Raw genomic sequence first — 24,499 nt, 5'->3', positions numbered from 1 at the left:
CATGCGTAGTAGAAACTTAAAAAAAAGAAAATTATGAAAATTTATTAACTGATGTATGCATAAACAGGGCGCATGCTGTAAATTATTAGGAAATGTAGTTCTATATCCCAATATCAATATGTAATTTTTAAAGAATTGTTCAATAGTTTAAAAAAAAAAAAAAAAATATGCGCCTTAAAATTTTTATGTTTAAAACTTAAAGTACCATATAATAAAAATTAAGAAGATATTGACCTAATTTTTATTTTCAAGAAAATTTCTTCCTAAATAATTCTTGCATTAGAGGGGGGGGGGGGGTTACATACTAAAACAACAAATAAATCTTAAAATTTTATCGAATACAATAATAAAAATAATCAATAAAAAAAAAATCCAACAAATTAAAATTAGCGCAATAAAAATTATCAAAATGAATAGACCCCCCCGCGTGCTTTTTCACAATCCATCTCTTTAACATCGATTTAACTAAGTTGTGACAAACTTCGGTTGAAGTACCTCCATATGATTTCTTTTACAAATTCTTTGTCTAAATAAAGATTTACGTTCGATTGAACTTAAATCTGGTGATCGACCTAGACAGGGCTCTGAATTTATTTTACTTTCTTCTATCTAAGATTTGACTATGCAAGCAGTGTAGGCAAGAACTAAATCTTGTTGAAACTGTCGCTTGTCGCTTCAATTAATCAGCATGAAGCTATGTAGTTTTTTAGCTGCGCATGTTGGTTGATCCATTAAAGTTAAAGCAACCGCATTTCCACCACCATCACGCAGCCTTGGTACGACAAAGTGATTGCTGCACTTTTTTTTTATTTAAATCTTATAACAGGAACTTTCTTTCTCTTGTTTACTAGTTTAAAAAAATATCTTAAATGTGACCAAACTGGTCATTATTAACAATTTTTTCCAACCGTTAATTAGTAACAGATATTATGAGCAACATTTGGTTTGAAAAGAAAATAGAATAAATATCAATTTAATACGAGTTACTTTTTTTTTACAATATTTGAATAAGTTTTTGTGTCTTAATCAAATATGGTTGCTTTTTTATGATGTTTTAAAAAAAAGAAATGCTCCAATATTAAATGCCCCAAACTACTTTATGTATATTTGTATATTGTCAATATAAAAGGTTTAAAACTACTTGTAATATTTTTTTTCGTTTCTTTTTTTTCTTTTTATTTTGACATAAAGCAACATCGAATAAAATTTTTTCGTTTATTTGACGGGTTTTTTTTTTCATTAATTTAACGGTTAGCTAATATATTGTATAATTACTTTAATACATAATCGTAGTTACTTTAATATATAGTTATAATTACTTTAATATATAATCGTAGTTACTTTAATATATAGTATAGTTATTTTAACCACGATGACGTCAGTGATGGTCAACTGTCAATTTATGATGTACCTCTACTAACTTTTTACTAATATAATGACACATTGATAAACAGATGAGTTGTAGTTATGATTCACAATTGCAAATATTGTGAAATATCTTTTGCATACAGTTTATTTGCGTTCGAAATTAACTATTTTGGGTAAATATCCTTAAAAATGTCACAATCGAAAAAAACTTCTACAAAAAACAAAAAGTCATAGCTGGCTCAAGTTCCAGATTTGATTTACGTGATATTATAATTGTAGGTTCCAATCATCTTTGCCTTCTTTTTTTTACAAGATGTTTCTTGTTCTTGCAGCTTCTTCTTTTATTTTGATCTTTATACTAAGTTTAAGATCAAATCCTTTTTAATTACATATGTTTAAACGAATTCAAACGAATGAGCTATAGTGAAAAAAACGTGAACCTTTCCTTCCAAAAATATAGAAACAATAGCTTTTTCACGTGGGTATAAACACTAACTCAAAAAACCGTCTGGGCTGCAACATTTCGCTTAACACACGAATATAAATAAATTAGTTAAAAAAAAATTGGTAAATGAGATATTTTTTTTATTTTTTTATATTTTCTTTTATTTTCTTCAGTCTTTGTAAAACAATATTTTGAGAAATTTAGAGTGGAATGCAAGAACCGAACTTTAAGTTTGAAGTCGAACTTCAAACCTGAAGTGCGACTTGAGCGAATGCATAAAGTGAACTTCAACTCAAATCAGACTTGAAAACTGCTAGAAATAGACCGCTTTTCAAGTCTAACTTCAAACCAGACTTGAGAAAGCAAAAATTCTTTCCGAATGCAAGAAGCGGACTTGAAATTTCAAGTCAGATCTCAAATCTAAAGTCTGACTTGAACGGAATGCAAGAAGCGAATTTGAACTGAAAATAGACTTGAAAATCGAGAATTTTTGAATTTTCAAGTCAATTTTTCAAATCTGACCTGACAAAGTGGAACTTAAAATTTCAAGTCGAACTTGACTCAAGTTCGGTTTTTGCATTCCACCTTTAAACTATATATGGCATACACATAAAGAAAGATTGTAGCAGTGCTTCAATGTCTCACTGTCCTAAATTCATAAACTTCATTTAGTTTTTCATAGCTAACATATGGTAGCATCCAGAATATTTATCTAAAACTAAATAACATAAAATTTAAAAAATTGCAGATAATTCTTTTTCAGTTCGGCATAAAAACAATATGTCAAAATTCATAGAAGCAAAAAACGAAGATCATAAAATACTCTTAGATATTTTTGTTATCTTCTGTTTTTTGTTTGAATTGAGAAGTAACAAATTGCAAAAATGGTATGCTTTACTGATTTAAATGAAAAAACGAATCGAACCTTCAACTTCAAAAAAGTATGTAGTTAATACAGATATTGACTGTCGGGGGGGGGGTTGTTTTGTTTTCTTTCATTTTTTTACTGTTTCAGCTGAAGACAACAGCTTATTATGCTTGAAACTGAGGACCACAAGTCAACTCTTTTCAGGTTTTTTTGGGTCAAATATTCTTACGTTTTATTTTTGAATGTCATTATATATTTTGTTAATTGTTTAAAGAGGTGCGTAAAATGTGGCTGTCGTCACAAAATCAGCAGACTCAAACACTTCACCATTGAAAAACGTGCAAAAAGCTCGATGAAAGCTAATGTTAGTACACGTCTTCTTTCTTCACTTTAAGCAATATTTGAGTTTGGTGATCTAATTTATAAGCACTAAAAATAAAGTTACATAAGTAAACAATATTCTTCTGTTTATTGAAATTTAAGTTTTCAAAAAAGAAAAATTTGTTTTTTTTTTTTGTCATAAGATGTTTACATAAATATATAATTTTATTTTTATATTGATTTAATTATTTTATATTTCGTAATTATCTGTTGCTAAAGGCTCGGTTGTCTCCGACTTTTCATGACGATAAACGTTTTTATATCAAAGAAGAATTGTTAAAATACAGCCTAATATGTTTGTAATTTCTCTTAACCAATTAATGAACCTTAAAAAAAAAATGACCTTTTCAAGAATAGTACGTTGACCTACGGACTTTTGGTGTAGATTAAATTTGATGAGTTTATCAATAGCGAAAGGCTGGGATCATCACCAATTTTCACTTGACTTCTAAATAAACTCGTTTTTACTTCGGAATTATAATAGAGAGCTAATTTCATATTCATTTATGGGTGTGTTTTCGGTTTTTTTTTGGAAAAAAAAAAAAAAAAAAAAAAAAAAGTTAGATAAAACGACAAATTTTATTGATTGTTTTATTTGTCATTTGTTTTTGTTTAACTTAAAGCAATCGCTTTTTTTTTTTAACTCTCTTGATGATAACGGCAATTTATTTTGATTTTCTTTTAAATTTGAAAATTTGGTGCGCAACATCTTAGTCAATTTCTATTTTCGCTTAACTTTTAAGTTAAACTTTTCTAAAAACGAATATAATTATCTTAAAATTTAGATTTTTCTCAGTCTCTGGTTTCTTACAAAAAGAAATACATGTAATTCACTGCAATCTTAGAAGATGTTGCAATAATCTCTACTTTTTAACTAACCATTCTTTCTCTCCTCCCCGTTTCTGAGGACGTAATTGTCGCGAGGGACTTGGAACAAAGAAAAATCGACACCAATTAACCTAACTATTAAATGTGAACATTAAAAATCGATGTTTCGATTAAAACAGTGATTTTAGGGATTTTAATGTAAAACAAATTTGGAGTTAAAATTATTTTAGCGTAAAATCCGCGTTTCGTAAAAAAAAGTCAACATTTTTGAGACAACTTTAAGTCAATTTTTTTTTATAAAAAGGCATTGAATAACTTAATACATCTATAAATTCTCAGATTACATAAAATGACAAAAAAATTTAGTTCTTCAAATATTTAACATCTAGGAGGATATACCTGGAAGCAAAGATCTTTTCTTTGCTAGCTTCATCAATTGAATACTGGAGACTTTGGGATCTAGTGCCGACAAACAAGTGCGTCAGGTCTTTTCCGCTATCAAATCCATATTCTGTTACTTAAAATTTTAAGGAATTTCTTCATTTCTTCTGATATTTTGAGAATTTCTATGGGAGATGTGTCCAATTACTAAAGATTTCACAGACTGTTGCACAATTCACAGACTGTTTCACAATTCACGGATATTGACATTATATTTTATGATTTATTTTAAATTTCTGGCACATTGAAAAAAATCAGAAAGAAAAAAGTCCATCGTATAAATTTGAATATTTTTCAGTTTTTTTTTTTTTTTCGTTAAAAATATTTTTTTAATAAAATTATAATTTTTGAAATTTCTTTCGTAATAATGTAAAAAGTTCAAGGCTCTAGTTTAACATTACGGTCATCACTGCATGCTGAACAGGATCTACATGTTCACAATCGAGCGAATGCTAAAAAATAAAAGTTTTTTTTATTAGAACTGTTTTTTTTTCTTCTAGTAAAACATTCGATTTATCGCTCGAATTATCAAACAAATTGCTAAACACGAGCGTTAGCTCGAATGTTTTTTTTTGACAAATATCAAGATCATTAGAATGCACCGAATTGCTGTTCGCACAAAAATAGTAGCAAAAGCCTCTGGCATTTGTATTCTATATAAATAGTAACATCTTTAAATCGATAAATCAACATGGAAGATTTTGATTGAAGAATATTTTTAAAGTATCCGATTTTGGTATCAGCTTTTTTAAATTAAACTCTTCACGTTTCTTTTTACTTATCTAAATTTTGAAATTAAATATTGAATATTGAAATTAAATTTACTACAACCTACTGTTAAATATCAAACATTCTTTTTTAAATCTTTTAACTATGACAAAAATAATTACCACAAGCCCTCCTTCATCACCAAAAAAGCATCATTAACTTGTTCCAATGAAAAGTGATGAGTGATAAACTCATCAATCTTCAGGAGCTTGGACATATACTTCTCAACAAGAACAGGAACACTATCTTTGCTTTTCCATCCTATGCATTCAAAATTTATATAAGAATAATGACATTATACATAAAATGTTAATGATATAAAATTGAATATGTTAAATAAAATAACTATTGTTCTATTTGAAGGATACGAAAATTTTGCTTATTCTTATGGCTTAAATTTTTGAATAAACTAATTTAAATGTTTTGAATGGAATTTTAAAATACCTTAAATATAAAAAACGGTTTTTCAAGACTTTAAATAATACATAGACCAAATTTAATGTCGTTATTTTTTAGAGGCACTTCACTTTTTTTATTACTTAGTGCATAGTCCCTCCCCCAAATAATTTTCTAATCAAAATTAAATCATCCCTCCCCTCCTCCCCCTTCAAAAATTTAAATCTGAATACTAACATCCTTCATGAAGATTTTGTATCTATTGTATACCTTCAAGATTACAATTTCCTGTTATATTATCTTTTACAAAGTTTTAAATTTGCATGCTTTTGCGGTTTTGCTGCACACAATATTTTGAAATTTAATTTGTGTGCAAGATAATAGATAGTATAATCTATATACATATATACATATTGCCAAGTAACACTCAGATTCTTACGCACAAGCAGTGACAGTTGTTAGATCACCCAGAGTTGTAAATGATTGTGCAGAGAGAAGTATTGCACTTGCAACAACTTTCAGCATCAACAAAAAACGAGGAGCAGAAATAACTCCTTCTTCAATTGTGTTAATTCATGGAAAAGGTTTTCTAACCCCAGGAAAATGAGTGACATAATCTTTCATAAACTATATACCTTTTTATCTATGTTTGCATTTTCAGGTAAAATTGTTGACACTATTATTGAGTTAATTGGAGTAGAATCTGTATGAAAATACTTTTAAATGAGCTACTCCATAAAAATTTTAGGCACTCTGAGGCAGCATTCAGACTTCATTGTATGTTTTCAAATTTTTATTCTATTTGCACACTGAAAGCAATAAAAAAAACTATTATGCATGTGAATATTTTTGAGTAACCACTAAATATTGAGATAACTTTGATAAACTGAAAGCAATTATTTTTGTATTTCAATAATTTTAAAATACTTGAAACAAACCCCCAAATGCTGATCCCTTCCAGACACGCCCAGTTACCAATTGAAAAGGTCTAGTACTGATTTCCTGGCCAGAAGCAGCAACACCCATTATGGTTGATACACCCCAACCTTTGTGACAAGATTCTAATGCAGCACGCATGGTACTCACATTCCCAACACATTCAAAGGTATAATCTAGTCCACCATCTGTGAGCTCACATAGCACCTGACATAATAAAAGTAACATATTCCACTTTTATTTTCCAAAATAAAAGTAATCAATTTTAATTTCATCATCATAAAACAAAGAATAAAATTGTATAAAAAATGTTTAACCTCTTGTAAAGGTTTGTGAAAATCTTTTGGGTTTAAAAAATCTGTCGCTCCAAACTGCTTTGCAACTTTTTCTTTATCAGCATTTATATCAATGGCAAAAATCCTTGAAGCTCCAAGCTCTTTGCAAGCCATTATAGTGGCTAGACCAACACATCCTACACCCCAAACAGCACATGTAGAACCTGGCTCAACCTGAAGAATTATTTGTACAATTGAAGATATTATAACTAGAACAATACTTATTGAAATATGGAGTAAAAAATTCCTTAAAATGTAAAATTCCTTAAAATCTTTAATCAACCATTTTACAAACAGATGTAAATATTATTAGCAAAAAAATTATCAGCAAGTAACATGATATTTGGATTCATGTTGATATGCCTTCTTCACCATTTTAGAGTAAACTGGAGCAAGATTAAAAGAAAATAAAAAAGTGAACAGTTTAGTAATTTTGTTTCTTTTGCATTTATTGAATGCTAAATCAAAATATAAAAAAAAAATTAAAAAAAAGAATTTCATTCTACCTTAGCAGTGTTTATCGGAGCACCATAACCAGTGGAGATTCCACATCCTAATAAACAAACTTTATCTAATGGAGCTTTCTCATTTACCTAAAAGAATGTTTTTACCAAATTGGTTTAAAAGACTTTCCTCATTAACAACTTTATGCTAATTAACTATCACCATGAATTATGCTAATTAACTTTTTATGTTAATTAATTAATTTCTCTACAACCAGCTTAAAGTAGTTATAATCCAATAAAGAAAACTCATGGCATATTAAAAAAAAAAATTTTCTCATTTTCTCAAATTATAGTTAAAATATAATCTATTACTATTTTTAAATATAATCTATTATATGACTAAATTATAGTCTATTAAAATTTTCTCAAATTATGATAGAATTTTCTTACTTTCACAACTGAAATTTCAGCACACACAGTATATTCCGTAAAAGTACTTGAACCCATGAAATGATAAAGTTCCTGCCCCTTACAACGAAATCTACGAGTCCCATCAGGCATTAAACCTTTTCCCTGTGTTGCTCTATAAAATAAAAAATAAAAAAATAATTAAATTGAACGGATCATGAAAAGAAATCAAACTCAAGAAATCAAATTTGTAAACAATTCTTTATCTTACCATCAAGACTACTTTAAGCTAAAGTTTACAGATTTAAAATATAATGTTTGCCATCATAATCAAAATGGCATCAAAATAAAACATATCTATACCTAACCGTGCTGCAGAGATTAGTTTTGGTTGATTTGCAGAATTTGCAGTTGTAACATTGTGGAATATACAATGGAATGACATGATCACCTGTGCAAAATCATAAACCAGTATTAAGAATATTATGATACAAAGAAACCCACATCCTAAACATCAGAATTCTATCAGAAACCCACAACCTAAAAAATTCTAAACTCTAAAACAGTATCACTGTATATCTTTTACAAATTTTTAAATTATTAACAGTTGAGAAACAATTTTGGAGAAGAGTAAGAGGGTCTGACCAGGTTTTACAGAGGTGACTCCATCTCCAATACTTTCCACAACACCACCTCCTTCATGACCAAGTATAACAGGGAAAACACCTTCTGGATCAGCTCCACTGAGAGTATAGGCATCTGTGTGACACACACCGGTAGCTATAACTTTAATACGGACTTCTCCAGCTTTAGGTGGATCAACCTCTATTTCTTCAATTTTTAATGCTTCATTGGGTGCCCATGCAACAGCTGCCTTGCATATAATGACCTACACCATATATACTGACAAATGTACATTGACTTTTTTATACAGATTTGCATTTATATATACGCAAAAATATTTATAAAAAAACATGGTGAAATCCATTATGCAATATGGTCACTCTATATCTAATTAACCAAATTTTTCTCATTAATATATACCAACCAAAACTTATTAGGTGGTATATACTAATGAGAAGCAAATCCTGAAAATTTCAGCTCAATGACTTATGTAGTTTTTGGATTTTTACTAATATACTTCTATGGCTAATTGAAAATCTAACTTTTGACATTTTTTCATAACTGCAAGCTTTCTTTACTAAGTTTTATTTATTTTATTTTTTATACTATCTTTTTATGTGAGCTTATTCTTAAAAATTTGACTTTGAAATGCTGCAAATAAGTTGGATGCTGATCTGCTCATATTGCTTATATTGGATGGACATTTTGGATAAATTTAGGAGAGCTATGTTTGAGAAAAACACCTAAAACTTTGCAGACTAAGGATTTTTTGAATTTAAAGTGAAATTGTTTACGTTCTTAGAGCTAATTACTTATGAGTACTACATCTGAGTCTTCTCCTTGTTGCATTTATCTAAGACTTCTGCTTGTGATAAAACGCTAAATGACTCTTATGTTTATCTAATCTAAGATTATTAAATGTTCTAAAGATATGTTTGAATAAAGCCTTGTATGTTTAGCTGTAAAACTAATATGTTTCAACTTATTTGTAGCCATTACAAAAAAGTCTATTTAGCACAGTACAAGAGTGAACAGTTTAGACATTATTGTAACCCTGTGAAAAAGCTTGGAAAAAATGTTGAAAGTCTTAAGATTTAAACCTTTCATTAGAAATTCTTATTTTTAACAATTTTTTATTATTATTATTATTACTTAATAGTCTGTTAAAGTTGTTGGTCTCTTATTGTAAAACAATTCGGTTTTTTACTTGATAAAAAACTCTTCTCCGCTTAGATTAATTTTTACAAAAAATCAGAAGAAAAAATATTTGTGCAATCATAGGTTACTGATCTTTTGAATCAGAAATATAACTTTGAATAATTTGAGCGAGGGACATTTTGATGACTACTAACTTTTGAAAAAATAGCTTTCCTGAATTTATTTAACAACTCAATCAAGCATGAGCAGATCAACATTCAAATTGATTTGTAACATTTTGAAATCTTATTTTTAAGAAAAAGATCTTTTAAATCTACAATTTATTGTGGGCAATTTCAAATTTAACTTTCATTTGTGTACTTGACATGAAATAACATTAAAAAAATGTGTAATCGTTAGCCCATAGTAGTTAATACCATTTACTAGTTGACAGGAACAATAACTTTTTACAATAAATTCAATAATTTCAAATGAAGATAAAACACCTTTTTATAAATAAATTTAATTAGTTATGCTTAATTAAAACTATTGCTATCTTAAATGAACACACACAAAAAAAAAAAAATGCTAATAAAGAATGCTGCAATACTGGCAAATTATTGAACTGAATAAGACATTCTAGGTTATTAAAACTTCAAAACACTTTACCTGGTTTAATGACACACTTTTCAATCATGACTAGAAAATTTTCTCTTGACAAACTTTAAATGAAATATATATTTTTTAAAAAATAAACAAATAGCATTAAAACAATTTATAAATGTGCTCCAGGATTTATTTCGTCCTCTAACTTTAAACAACCGGAAATGAAACTACCGAAATAAATAAGAACATCATATTTTAGGAGTTCCCAAAATCAAATAAGGTGAGACTAAGTTTTTAAATTATGCAACTTAAAATGGAACAACAAAAAGTAGATTGATATAAAAGTTTGTCTTTTTTTAAAATAGTCGACATTTTAGAAGTTACATACTTTTCCTGTTGTGTCGGTCATTTTTGTTGTGTCGGTCATTTTTCGTGGGTAGTTACTTCGTGTAATGAAACTATATGGCTTAGTGTTGCTGTAATGAAACTCGCGAATGATTCCACATAAATTTTGTCATGCACGCCACTCAAGGGATTTACCCAGCAAAATTTTGTCAACAGAAAGAATATCTTATTGTAAAAGTGAAAGTGAAATGTGGTAAAACGAACAAGAATGTACAAACTAAGATTTTTAAGCGGTTATATGTATTTATGATATCTAAATTTTAAGTCGTTAATGATTTTCAAATGCGAACTTTGTAATAACTTGCTGATAATTTTTTGTGTGTAATTTCTGTTTCTGAAAATTTGTTAAACGAAGGCGGGTGGGCTTCCTCGCAGTATGATTGGTCAAATATATTGTAAATGGAAATCCGCCTATAAGGTAGCTTGGGAAATCCCTCAAACCGTTCAACGTCAATAGAAACGATTATTGTCTTAAAAAACACGTTTCACAGAAAAAGGATTGAAAAAGGCTGTCCTCTCACTTAATAAAGAAGAAAGAAATTTAAATGGATTGTAAAGAAACGCCGTAGTTAAAATGAAAAACCGTTAAGTATTAATCTTAAATTCTATTTCTTAAGTTATGTTATAAATAACTTAAATATTTACGTTTAAGCTTCAAAATACAGACTAAATTTATCATTTATAACTTAGTGATATGTATACACGCACACACACACACACACACACACATACACATACACATACACATACACACACACACACACACACACACACACACACACATACACACACACACATGCACATGCACACACACATGCACACATAGACACATTCATACATATATTCATAGATATATTCATACATATATTCATACATACAAACATACATACATTCATACAGACAAACATACACAAATGCACATACACACATATACAAATACACATACACGCATGCACACATACACACATGCACGCATACACCCATACATACATACATACATACATACATACATACATACATACATACATACATACATACATACATACATACATACATACATACATACATACATACATACATACATGCATACATACATACATACATACATATATACATACATACACATACACACATACACACATACACACATACAAATATGCATACATGCATGCATGCATATATAGATAGATCCTTATAAACATATATGCATATAATAAGCATTAGTAAATTTCAGAATATATCATTTTAACAAATGTGGATATATATGCAAGCATTTTTATATAGGTATATGCATGCATACAAATTTACATATATAGATTGGTATGTATTTGTTAGTATATATTTATATTCATACATGTATGCATATGTATTAAAAAATGAAATACATCTAAAAAATGTCAAGAGCTAGTTTTTATTACCACCCTAAAAGTTAATTCTATGTATTTATTTTTTTCAATGAGACCCTTTTGTGAGTTTTTTCCAGTGTAGGTCCAGCTCAAATGGCTGAGCTGGACCTACACTGGAAACTTTCTCCCTTTTATAAGGCCTACATTTATGTTACGAGTAAAGTATAATTTTAAAAAGAAATGTTTTGCATTAAAGTAATTCTTTTTTTTTTCTAGTAATATAGTTCAACCTATTGTGTTTAAATTCAAAAATGGAAAAAAAAGAGCATTTATATAAAATTCTTGTGATTGGAGATCTGGGAAGTGGTAAAACAAGTATTATTAAACGATATGTACATAACTTCTTTTCTGTTCACTACAGAGCAACTGTATCTTTTTAATTTTTTTTTTTTTTTTGAAATTCATGTTAATTTTATGTTATTATGAGAGTATCAAAGAAGCATTTAATATGAAACTATTAATTAGTTGGAATCTTTATCTTTTTTTTTTGTTTTTTTGTTTTACGAATGTATTAAATCAAAATTTTCTTTTTAATATTGACTAGTCATGAAATAATATAATTAGCTTTTATATTCTTACTTTTGAAAAATTATTAAGAAATATTTTTGAAAATAAAGAAGAATAAAATAAGTAAACAAATAATTTTTTAAAAAAATTTATAAATAAAACAATACTTAAAATAAAATATAGAGTGTATAAAAAACAATACATAGATTAAAATTTAAAAATTCAAATTTATGAGGGTGTGTAAAAGACAAAGCTGTTGTAAAAAATCTAATTTGTTTTTAAAACATGCAAAAGTGTTTACTATTATGTTCAAAGCTCTCTTGTAAACATGTTTTATGGTGACACTGAAGACTTTCTATGTAAAAATAAAACAACATTCCTAAGAATTTCTGAGGGCACAATGCCTTTATTCAATGGTTTAGTAGAGACAACGTGTTTAATACAATATTGACATTTTATAAGTTGTTAATAAACATAGTTATTTATACTGACCTACTATTTAGTTTATCTTAAAAATAGAGAAGTAAGAAATGTAAGGTATGTAAGTTATTTTTTGAAAGACTACCCCTGCTTTTTTTAAACACTTCCTATGCACACTGCACTTTCTTGTTTTTGTGTGTGTGTTTTGCTTATTGCAAATAATATAAACTTTGTGTTATGAGAGTATCAAAGAGTTGCTTGACATGAATCTTTTAAGTAGTTAAGTCCTTTTTTGTTTTTGTTTATATTTTTAATTTTCAAAAGTTGTTAAGAAATATTTTTAAAAATAAGAATGAAAAAAGTAAATAAGTTTATAAAAAAATTTATAAATAAAACAATACTTAAAACAAAATATAGAGTGCATAAAAAACAATACATAGACTAAAATTTAAAAAGTCAAGTTTATGAGGGTGTGTAAAAGATAGAGCGGTATAAGTAAATGGATTTAGCACAAAAAAATCCAATTTAACTTTTAAAACATGTAAAAATATTTATTATTATGTTCTTGTAAACATGTTTATGGTGACACTGATAACTTTCTATAATATAATGGTTTAGTAGAGAAAATGTGTTTAGTAAAATATTGACAGTTTGTAAGTTGTTGATAAACATAGTTGTTTATACTGACCCATTAGTAAGAAATGTGAGGTGTAAAAGTTATTTTTTGAAAGACTAACCCTGCCTTTTTTAAACACTCTCCCCATGTAGACTGCACTCTCTTGTTTTTGTGTGGATTTTATTTACATTTAACTTGCTCATATTTTAATTAAATATACGCCATATTTATTAAAGTTAATTTAACTATTACCAAGTATCTTTGACTAGATATGGATTTTTACTAATGACATATCAATAGATTTGTATGACAAGATAGATAACCCATTATTAATATTGATACCACTTCTTTGAGCAGTTGGGATTGCTATTTTTATAAAAAGCAAAGAGTTTTTAGTAATTGTGTCTATAAATATCTATGAATGGCTTTTTAAATTTTTGTTACAACTTTATTGTTGAGCCCTTAATAAATGTTAGATTGGGGTAGATTTTGCATTAAAAGTTTTAAATTGGGATGAGAATACTTTAATTCGTCTTCAACTATGGGATATAGCTGGTGAGTTAAAATTATTAGTAAACTTTTTTTAACTCCTATCAAAGCATCACATTCTTAATCAGAGTCAAATTTTTAAATTAAGTAAATGATTTTAAAAAAAAATAATTTAAGTTTGATAAAGTTTTGAGCTCATTTTGATAAAAAAATAAAAAATAAAAAAATTTACTAAAAAAAAAATTTTTATTTAGGTCAAGAAAGATTTGGAAATATGACTAGGGTAAGTATGAATGATTGAAGAATAATAGGCTTGTATTTTTGGTATTTCTGTTTAAATAGTATGTTAATATGCTTCCAATTTTTATAACAGAAATTCAACAATTTTTGTCAGAAATTCATAGTATTAACAAAATACATTCCATGGTAAAATATTTCGTCAACTTTTACATTTAGTCTATTTAGTTCTTCAAAAATATTATTTTTATTTTTATATATTTAAATATTATATATATCAAATATATTATTAGTTTTTTTACTTAAAACAAAAAATAAGTGACTGCAATATATATTGAAGTATGTTGTAATGTATATTGTAGTTATTGTAATATATATAGTAGCATATTGTAATATATGTTAATATATGTTAATATATATTGTATAGCCATTGTAAGACAAAAATCTCATTAGATATCTAATGAGATTTGTGTTTATTTTAAAACTTATTTATTTCACTAAGTTTTAAATAAAAGATTAAAATTTCAAAATAAAACTCTGTTAAATAAATTTTAAAGTATTAATCTAAAAATGTTTTATTTGGTTAAATTGATTTTAAATCAAAATTCAAAATGAGATAACCAGTGATTATCTTTTGTCTCACACAAGCTATATGAAATATCTGAAGCTTAGACTGATCATATATCTGAAGATCAAATATCTTAAGCTCAGATTAGTAAAATTTTTTTAGCATAAAATATTATAAGCATATAGCATGTGATTTTCTCTTACATATTTTTTTTTTTAAGATAATTGCGCTCAGCATTAATAATTCATCATGATTCTATTCAAGAAATTTGGTTATAACTTTCTGTGTTCTTAATTAAATGCAGCTTTTGTTAATATAGTTATAAATTTTAAGATATTACTAAATAATGTTATTTACAGTTTTTATTTTAAAGTAGAGTGAAAAGTTATTTGATATTTTCCTGCTTTTTAACATGAAAGAAAATGAAAATTTGTTTCGTCAAAGTTTGTTGAGGTTCAAGAAAAATTGGCAAAACTCTTTAAAGAGAATTTTTCCTATAATTTATGTTTTTTAAACATTTTTTGAACTGTAAAAAGATGAGTATTGAGGATATAACTTTTATGTTTGTTCATTTCCAAGTTCATATTTAGTTGTTGGACTATGATTTGTTTTTCCTTACATTAGTAAAAAACTTTCACACTGCTCTAAGGCTTTAGGAAAATAATGGTAAATGTCAGTCTTATCAAAGATTTATTCAAAGATTTCAACACTTGATAAGCATTGACCAAACTCTATATACTTAAGTTTTATGGCTTTAGATGTTATGTATGCAGATTTTTTTTCTTTTCAATGTTAATTTATTTAGTTACATTAGTAAAAATTTTCACACTGTTCTAAGGCTAAACATTTTACCTATCATGAAATACTAAACAAGCATATTGTTTTACATTTTAAATATCTATTTTTTTACCCTTCATTTTTTGGGAAATAATTGAGTGGCGATTTATTTGGCTTTGATTTGTTATTTAAAGCCCATTTTTTTCATAGTTTTTCTAATGAAATTCTTTTGCGTAACTGAACAGAGTTTATTCTTTACTGAAACACAGAGTTAAGTTTTGTGGCTGTAGATCATACAGATTTTTTTTTCTTTTCAACATTAATTTGTTTAGTTACACGTGAATCTAACAAAAAAACTGAGATTTCACATATTTTAATTTTGAAATCTGTTTGTTTGTACAGTGAGTTTAAGTTTGGGCTTTAAAAACACATTTTTTGTTTTACATAAGTTTATTGAATATCTACTAAATAACATTAAAAATCTTAATACCAGCACTATCTGTAAAATTTTTCACTAATGCACTTTAAAGCTTTTAATGCTAAAGCAGTTTAAATTTCCCTAATGATATGATCTTTTGATAACTAAAGATGTAGATTTTGACCAGCTAACTTTCTCAAATTTCAATTTTCATGAGAAAAGAAGTTTATTTTTCAAATAAATGATGTACATACCAAATATCTTGCCTAAAAAATTGTATTCTTGATTTTTACCTAACTGAAAAAGAAATGTAAATTTTAAGCTTTGAATAAGAAAATGGCAAGTGATCAATGATACAACATTTATGTTTTATCTATAACCAAGGAGTGTTGTTTCTTTACCCATAATGGTATTAATGGGAAGTTAAAGTATAATATGGCTGAAAAAAAAAATTCAAAATAGAGCACAAAACATTAACAAACACATTTGATCATTTCATACAGAGGTTTATTCCTAGTCAACATTACCATTGGTTCTTAATAAATGTCTTAATTTGTAGAAGACCCATTATTACATAATGCCTGTATATTAATCAGACATTAATTTACATGATCTAAATATTATGGTTAACCATATATAGATAAAACCAGTCTCATCACATAATCTATGGTTGGGATGCTGCGAATTGACTGAAGATAAATGTGTTAAAAAAGCAATAATGATCTTTTAAAATCCTTGATCAAAGCCTGTATCTATCTTTGCTATTGGTTTTGCATTTGTTTTGAGGTTTATATACTGAGGCATATTTGTAAGCATTGATTGAAAAACAGTCAGGTGAAAGTAAAATATTGGCTAACACATCTTAAAATTTCATTGTACCTTGAAATTCAATGCATTTGATTCCATAACAGAACATTGTGAGCTTTTGTCATATATATATATTTTGCTTGTTTTTGAAATAAAATTATATTTTTTTGGTATAGAGTTGTGTAAGTGAAAAGCCAGTTTTGTGCTAGGGTACTAATGTTTATTAATGCCCCAATATAAAACTGGCTCTTTACTTTCCATGTAGTTTTAAAAAAATATCTTTGATGTTTACCATTGAAAAAGGTTTTTAAAATTTTTTTTAACTTTTTTATTATTTTAAACAATATCAAACAGACAACTTACTTTACAAGAAATTCTTGTAAGTGCAAATTTTATATAAATCTTTCTGGAACCCTTAGTGAAAAATTTTAGCAGCTTTTTTTATATGCTACAAATAAATTTTACTGCTAGTGCAACTACTTAGTTCCCAGTTTTTTTCTACACCACAAACTTTCATTTTCTTTTTTCAATCACTTTATTTGTACTTTTGTTAAATAAGGTGTCTATAAAACACCTTGTTTTTCTGTTCAAAATTGAATTTTTTTTGAATGCTCAAATGAAATTTTAAAAAGTATTTTTTATTTAAATTCTTATGAATAGTGTTTTAAAAATAGCAAAAAAATAGATTTTCAAGAAAAACCTCAAAGCATTATTTTTTATATTTGTTTAACCATTGATAATCAATTAGAATAAAGTAATTGTTTTAAGATGCATATATATGTGGTGACAGTCATATTTACATACATATATACATACGTGCGCATGTGTGTGCGCGTGTGTGTGGTGATGTAAAATTTTCTTTTTTTAAATCAGATTAACTTACATTTATCTTTAGCTGCAATCCCTATTCAAAGAAACGCTATTGAAAAAATTAATTTTCTTAAGAGAATATTTTAAATTTAAATTTGTGTCATTTAAGGTTTACTATAAAGAAGCTGTTGGCTGTATGATAGTCTTCGATGTTACACGACAGACAACGTTTGAAGCTGTTTCCAAATGGAAACATGATTTAGACAGTAAAGTTCAATTACCAGATGGTCAACCAATTCCATGTGTACTTTTAGCAAATAAGGTTTAAATTTTTTGAAAGAAATTGAAAAAAACTTTAAATATTTTTATTTGAACTAAAAAGAGAAATGCTTAAGGACTTTGGTATCTTAAAAGCATCAAAACATTTATTACAGTAGTTCTTTTATAGAGCCACATTTGCAAATAATAATAATAATAATAATAATAATAATAATAATAATAATAATAATAATAATAATAATAATAATAATAATAATAATAATAATAATAATAATAATAATGATAATAATAATAATAATAATAATAATAATAATAATAATAATAATGATAATGATAATGATAATGATAATGATAATAATAATAATAATAATAATAATAATAATAATAATAATAATAATAATAATAATAATAATAATAATAATAATAATAATAATGACAATAATAAAAGTAATGATATAAATAATAATAATAGTAATAATAATAATAATAATAATAATAATAATAATAATAATAATAATAATAATAATAATAATAATAATAATAATAATAATAATAATAATAATAACAATAATAATAATAACAACAATAATAATAATAATAATAATAATAATAATAATAATAATAATAATAATAATAATAATAATAATAATAATAATAGTAATAATAGTAATAATAATAATAATAATGATGATGATGATAATAATAATAGTAGTAATAATGATAATAATAATAGTAACAGCAACAACAACAACAATAATATTAACAATAATAATAACAATAGTGGTAATAATATTTTTCTTTTTTTGATTTTCTAGTGTGATCAACCTAAAGTTGGTATTGTCAACAATCAACAGCAAATGGATAAGTTCTGTAAAGATGAAGGTTTCCACAGTTGGTTTGAAACAAGTGCTAAGGAAAATATCAATGTGGAAAAGGCTGCTGAATCACTAGTGCAAAAGGTTTCAAACATGAAAATGATGTTTTGATTTTAAAAATTTTGGAAAAAGTTTATGAAGTTTTATGTTTCAGGACTTTAATAGTCAGTGTTTCAGTTTTACGTTAAATTGCGTTTTTATTTTCCATTTATTATTATAGCTCTGATAATATTATTACAAATGAATTATTATTTATATACATTTTAAGCTTCTTTATTTTAATTATGTTCTGGAAAGCATTTATTTGTGCTACCATTATTAGAATTATAGTTTTTACAAAAGCAGAATATTATTATTAGAAGGAAATCAATTAATATTACTTGATTAAGATAAATCAATTAATATTATCTCAATTAATATTACTTGATTAAGTGTTGATTTATACGCATTTGGGGTTGTGATGTCTCGCATTATACGATGTTTATAAGCTCCAAACAAAAGTTAATTTTTTCTCTAAATCAATAATTTGCATTCAGCAATATAATATTTTTTAGGACTTTCTATTCATTTAAATTAAAATGTCATGCAATTGACAAGCAAATACTTAAGGGTATTGCCTGTGATTGTTTAATGAATCTGAAACCAAAAATATTATCGATGTTTTTTAATATTTGATTTAAGCTTCACCATCTGAATTAAAAAAATCACTTGCTCTTTAATACTCATTTGATCGTTTGTTTTTTTGTTTTTTTTTAAACCCCTCCCCTTCCCTCGTCCATCACGTGCTATAGATGTAAACAATTTAACAATTTCTCGTTTTATCTCGTTTTATTATTTTTTTAGGTACTCGAAAATGATAAATCCAATAACCTGCAGTCCTTTGAAGATCCGGAGGAGAGCGACAAAAAAATCAACTTGAAAGTAAACCCCCCTAGTAAATCAGCACACTCAGAAAAATCACAGTGTTGTTCAAATTAAGATATTTAAATATTTCTTTTCTTGTTGTTTACTTTTGATAAGTTCGCTGTGAAACTCGTGTTTGTTATACTAATGCAGTACTCACTAAGCTAAGTCATGTCGTTGTGTCGCCACTGTCACGTTTTTCTCACTGGTTCCCAACATGCTCTTTGTCCTTAAAGGGAAGTTTGTTTAAAGCTAGTTCAAAAGTTCTTTTCTTTCTTCGTGAAACATTCGCTAATATCCACTATTATCCGCCAATTTTCAAAAAAGAAACGAGAGTTACCTGTAAAATTTCCTTTTTTTAAAAAAAAACAGTTTTTATTTTATTATATTTTGAACTTTGAAGAAAATAATTTCATTTTTGATGCTTTTTAAATTTTTTTTTTTACTCTTGAGTGAAATTTTTTATATTTTTGTCAACTTTTTTTAAAAGTTTATAAATATTTTTGTAGTTTTAACTCAGAGTTATAGATTAATATATTTACTGGAACTTTATTTTATATTAGGCACATATGTTTAACGCTTTCAATCGATTAACGCTTAAAAATCGTAACTTTTTTTCTTATTTTCTTGTTGTTGGTGAAACTTTAGTAGCTGTAAATAACAGCATCTTATGTCCTTAATCTAAAAACATTTATCCTTATATCTGGTACAGAAGTGCGCTTTTTTGCATTTTTTTTAATTTAATTTTTGGACTTAACTTCATTACCTATGTATTTTAAAAGAATTTTTAGCACGGGAAATTTCAACATGAAGTTTAAGAAGCTATCTGAATGTGTTTTACTCTTCAAGATTTCTTAAGTATTATATGTCTTGTAGAAAATTGTTAGAGGCGTGAAATTATTTTATAATTTTTTAGGCTCGATAATATTTCTGCCTCTTACAAAAGTAAAATCTTTTTCAGCATCACTTTACGGAAAGTTATTAAAGTTCATTGCTGTTTGACGGTAACATTGCAGGAAGTAAAAAACTTCGCTCAAAATCAATTAATGCAAAAAAAAAAAAAAAAAATTGTACTAATATATAAGCATCAGCGTTTGGGTTTCGGTTTTGAAAGATTATGTTCAATTCGATCTCAAAAGTCAAAATCGAAACTTTGATTTTCAAAGATCGTTAAAAATTGAAGTTTTCGCCCCTGTACAGTTTTCGCAACGGTTTTATATGGATTATATAAAAAATCACTCAAATCGAACGGCCCAGCATCAGCCTAATCAGTTGCACTTTGTTGTGCCTCCTGTTCCTCCTCTGCAGAAATCACAGAAATTGACAGTCCCATTCCCTGACCGAAATTCTCTCGTAGTCTTACTGACAAAATAATAGCATCTCCATAGTTCTGTAATCCAAGTTATGTCTGATGACTGTTACAATGGTGCCTGCAGCACTAAAAATTTGCTTACAGTCAATGCTGTTCAGAAGTCTGAGATTGCTTTTCCGATGGGATCATCAGCAACTTGTTTATCCCATAGTTTAACATAGTTATAGGCTTATCATATCTCTGTCATTTTTAGAGTTAAATAATTAGTTTTTTTAGTTATGTTTAGTAGCAAATAATATTTCAACTTTCGCTTAGAGCTTACAGTTGCAAAGTGTATCTAAAAAAATTTACGAGGTGCTAAGTGTCCTGCGTCCTGCTTATGGATACAATATATATATATATATATATATATATATATATATATATATATATATATATATATATATATATATATATATACATGTATGTATGTATGTATAACTTTTTTACAAAGTTTATACATATATGATTTTATTTGATTGCTAGGTAGAGAGCTGGTCTTAAAAATGAAAATGCTAAAGATATGCACACAACGAAAAGGAAAACTGCCTTTATTGGATTTCTTGTTGCATTAGAAAACACAAAGTAAGTATGTACATTTAAGGATTTATATGTATATATACGAGGATATATGTATATGACAATGATATAAAATACATCATTTTTCTATATAATCTCCTTACTTTTCAACGCACTTAGTCAATTGGTCAACTAGCTTGCATATTCACGCCAAAAATAATATTTTTGGTTTGTCCTTAATTGTAGAAAATTTCTGACCTCGTAAACCATTTATAAGCGGTCCAAAGATATGATAGTCGTAAGGGGCCACATCTGCGCTGTAGTGAAGGTGTTCCAGCACCTTAAAATCTAATTGGTTAATGATTTGAATGGGGTGAGCAGTCGTATGTGGGCGTGCATTGTCATGCAAAAAAATTGTATTCGACAAAAAGCTTCAAAGTTTGGTGTGAATACTGGCCTTACTGGCTTAGCTTACTGGCCAGTAAATCATCGCTTCTTGAATTTGTTGATCGTACGCCCCTGTTACAGGTAATCTTTACGTATAGTACATTTTTGGTCAAAAAAATAGTTAGCAATACCTTTCCTGCAGAATAATGAGCTTTGAATTTCCTCGAGACTTTTACGCTTGTGTCTTCAGTAAGCTACCTTTGAACTCATCACGCGCAAGCTTTATTGAAGCCAAGTCCATTATGGATGATTTGAAAGTCAGAGACATGACTAATCTGCAGAGAATAACCAACGTCATCAATAGAAACTCGCCGAATCCCCATGACCATATGTTAAACTAGCTGAATCTTCAGTGGTAGAAGTTAAATGGTGTACTGTTCCCTTTTCGAGCATCATGGTTGTCCGGCCACATTTAAATTTATCTATCCGCTTATAAACCCTTCTACGTAGAAGTACACTGTCCCTGTGTACTCAGCCCCTGCTACTCCTTCCAACTAAAGAAATCAAATGACGGCTCTTGGTTTTTCCTAGGTCCAAACTGATAGTGGAGCGTCCATATTTACACTGAAACAACACAAATATAACTGGTACTATTAGTCTCAAACTTTGATTATGTGACCACAACTGTATCAACTATTATCACGCATACGCAGAATGCAGTGGGATTGTACTAAATATGTGTTATGGCTAAAGTGCATATAATTTTTGATTTTTACCCCCCGTATATAACTTTTAGTTTTATCCTTAATGTTTTTTTTTTTTTCTTTTTTTGTTTTCACATGAAACATTTCAACAGATTTATTAACTATTCAACCAATATTGATCAGGGTAAAACTAATTAAATGTTAGCTTAATTTTAATACATGCTGTTTTTGTGCCTTTCTTTTTTTAAAATATAAGAAACCGTATCTGTTTTGCATATGTATACTAGGGTGGAGTGAAATCAACTTTTTTTAGAAATTCAATTACTCTCTCTGATTTCTATGTTAACTATAGGAAAACTAAAAAAATAAGGCTATGACGAGCAACATTGAACAAGAATTACCCTGCAGCAATTTTTGGCCAAATTAGACATAAATTTTCAGAGTTTTCCATATTTGAAATTTTTTATTCCAAATAATGATTTGTAGTATCTTTCCTTTAGGATGCATTATTATTTGTCTATTAACAGATTTTTTTAAAGGAGTCTTAGAATTAAACAGGTGCATACTACGTTATATTTACATACATAGAGCAAAAATTGTACTAACAAGTGTTATAATGTGCCTTGGTGTTAAATATCGGGGTATTTTTTCTAAACTGCAGAAGAACACGTATCATACCATCTCTTTTCACCTCGCCACAAACTGAAGTATAAACTGCTGTCATAATCTTTATACAACATTCTACAGCTTGCCTGTGGCACGATAGCTTTTCCAAAAAAATCAGTTAGTTAAATGCGATGCTCTTTTGCCTCTTCCAGTTGCTCATCAGTGAGCTGTATTGTTAGTGATGGCTCCGTCCTCTATGAATTACTCCAATCAATCAACTCCTACGTATTCTTTGCCATAGAATTAAGAGTAGGAACTTTGAACTGCTGCACACTTGCTTAATTAAACTTCATACTTCTTTCTTCTCTAGCTCTCTGTATACACTTACCTAATTCTCAAATATATGGCTACTTATCTGGTATCATTGCCAGAAGGATATTTTCTTGATGACCAAAGAATGCATTTCTTTGAATAACTTTGTCTACTACCTTACATAATGCAGCAGACAGATACCATGATTTGATTATTGTGCTGCAAAGATGCTTGCTGCCATGAAGGATAGAAAACTCCTTTTTAGTGATGAACCATTTAGGGGCATAAACACGCTTAATGAATGTCGCCACAGTTGCCAAATTCGACGAGGAATTGCTAATAAAAATATATAATCTGAGGATCCTGTTGGTAGTAGTGAGCCGCGTAGAGTGAACCAGTTTTTTAGAGCTGCATTTCTCCATATTGGTAAAACAAGTGCCAATCAGTACAGTTTGGCAGATATCAAGAAGGTTAAGCTGATCTGTACTGAACACTTTTCTGTCCACCTCTGGCATTTCTACATTATGGTTTAAAGGTTGAAAATCAACAACCTTAAAGATCTCACAAGTTTTAAGGGACTTTCCAATATTATAGTAGATATTAAATAAAAAAAGAGCCTGAATAGCATCTATGACCAGATGTTGGTCCATTCAACTCCTCAAACATATGGCGTAACGAATGTAAGCTCTTTTGTATGCAGCAAACAAATTATAGAAGCTGTTGAGTTTTTAACTCAATCAATCTGATAACACCACCCTTGTTTTCAATGCTGACATTAGCTGACATTAGTTCTATCACAGCCCAGCACTTGCAAATTATCTAAAATGATATTGTGCTTTTTAGAATACTAAGGAATTACAGATTTTAATTCTTCAGCTGTCGGTATGTTGCACTTTACCCAAATTTTTAAAACCAGTATTGCTGTTGAAGCCACTCCATTTATTTTGCTGTTTTTTCCAGGAAGTTTCTGTAAAATTTTAATATATTTAATTGTACTATTATTTGAGAAGTGATATGTAGTATAGTTTGCTTACATTTTCTTACAAATATAGCATATGCCGCATGACGTCTAATCCTGTTGGCAGTTGCACCTCAGAGAGTGACTTTAACTAAAAA

General features: G+C 27.7%; 2 protein-coding genes across 5 annotated transcripts; one reads left to right on the top strand and one right to left on the bottom strand.

The window, feature by feature from the left end:
* Positions 1-4,609: 4,609 nt before the first annotated feature.
* On the bottom strand, positions 4,610-10,586 carry LOC145188875 (alcohol dehydrogenase class-3-like). Of its 2 annotated transcripts, none has more exons than XM_090087401.1 (9): positions 10,376-10,586; positions 8,266-8,509; positions 7,984-8,071; positions 7,663-7,795; positions 7,273-7,359; positions 6,749-6,940; positions 6,434-6,638; positions 5,222-5,360; positions 4,610-4,783 (listed from the first exon to the last, which is right to left on the bottom strand). In XM_090087401.1, the coding sequence occupies exons 1-9, from the start codon at positions 10,412-10,414 to the stop codon at positions 4,759-4,761; spliced, it is 1,152 nt and encodes a 383-aa protein (XP_089943527.1). In that variant the 5' UTR covers positions 10,415-10,586; the 3' UTR covers positions 4,610-4,758. The 2 variants fall into 2 exon arrangements, with proteins under 2 accessions (XP_089943527.1, XP_089943528.1); XM_090087402.1 differs by lacking the exon at positions 10,376-10,586 and adding an exon at positions 10,051-10,216.
* Positions 10,587-10,838: 252 nt separating this feature from the next.
* Positions 10,839-20,329, top strand: LOC145188887 (ras-related protein Rab-38-like). Of its 3 annotated transcripts, XM_090087406.1 has the most exons (8): positions 10,878-10,976; positions 11,677-11,712; positions 12,015-12,166; positions 13,818-13,896; positions 14,085-14,113; positions 17,617-17,769; positions 18,542-18,685; positions 19,445-20,329. In XM_090087406.1, exons 3-8 carry the CDS (start codon positions 12,050-12,052, stop codon positions 19,577-19,579), a joined length of 657 nt encoding a protein of 218 aa, XP_089943532.1. In that variant the 5' UTR covers positions 10,878-10,976; positions 11,677-11,712; positions 12,015-12,049; the 3' UTR covers positions 19,580-20,329. The 3 variants fall into 3 exon arrangements, with proteins under 3 accessions (XP_089943529.1, XP_089943531.1, XP_089943532.1); XM_090087403.1 differs by lacking the exon at positions 11,677-11,712 and having other exon boundaries at positions 10,839-10,976; XM_090087405.1 differs by lacking the exon at positions 11,677-11,712 and having other exon boundaries at positions 10,845-10,981.
* The last annotated feature ends 4,170 nt before the right edge of the window (positions 20,330-24,499 follow it).

Source organism: Hydra viridissima, unplaced genomic scaffold, assembly GCF_058129835.1.
Source record: "Hydra viridissima isolate aposymbiotic clone 2 unplaced genomic scaffold, HvirCarnegie_v1 scaffold_5, whole genome shotgun sequence".
Classification (NCBI taxonomy): domain Eukaryota; kingdom Metazoa; phylum Cnidaria; class Hydrozoa; order Anthoathecata; family Hydridae; genus Hydra; species Hydra viridissima.
The sequence above is the reverse complement of the archived record's forward strand: the minus strand, read 5'-3'. Positions and strand labels throughout refer to the sequence as shown.

Bases quoted from the DNA above. Each gene is read 5' to 3' on its own strand.
- LOC145188875 (XM_090087401.1), bottom strand. From the start codon at position 10,414: ATGACCGACACAACAAAAATGACCGACACAACAGGAAAA. The intron at 8,510-10,375 runs GTATGTAACTTC...TATATGGTGTAG, and splicing joins TGACCGACACAACAGGAAAA to GTCATTATATGCAAGGCAGC. The intron at 5,361-6,433 runs GTTTGTTTCAAG...TTGAATGCATAG, and splicing joins GAAGGGATCAGCATTTGGGG to GATGGAAAAGCAAAGATAGT.
- LOC145188887 (XM_090087403.1), top strand. From the start codon at position 12,050: ATGGAAAAAAAAGAGCATTTATATAAAATTCTTGTGATTGGAGATCTG. The intron at 14,114-17,616 runs GTAAGTATGAAT...GTGTCATTTAAG, and splicing joins GATTTGGAAATATGACTAGG to GTTTACTATAAAGAAGCTGT. The intron at 18,686-19,444 runs GTTTCAAACATG...TTATTTTTTTAG, and splicing joins CTGAATCACTAGTGCAAAAG to GTACTCGAAAATGATAAATC.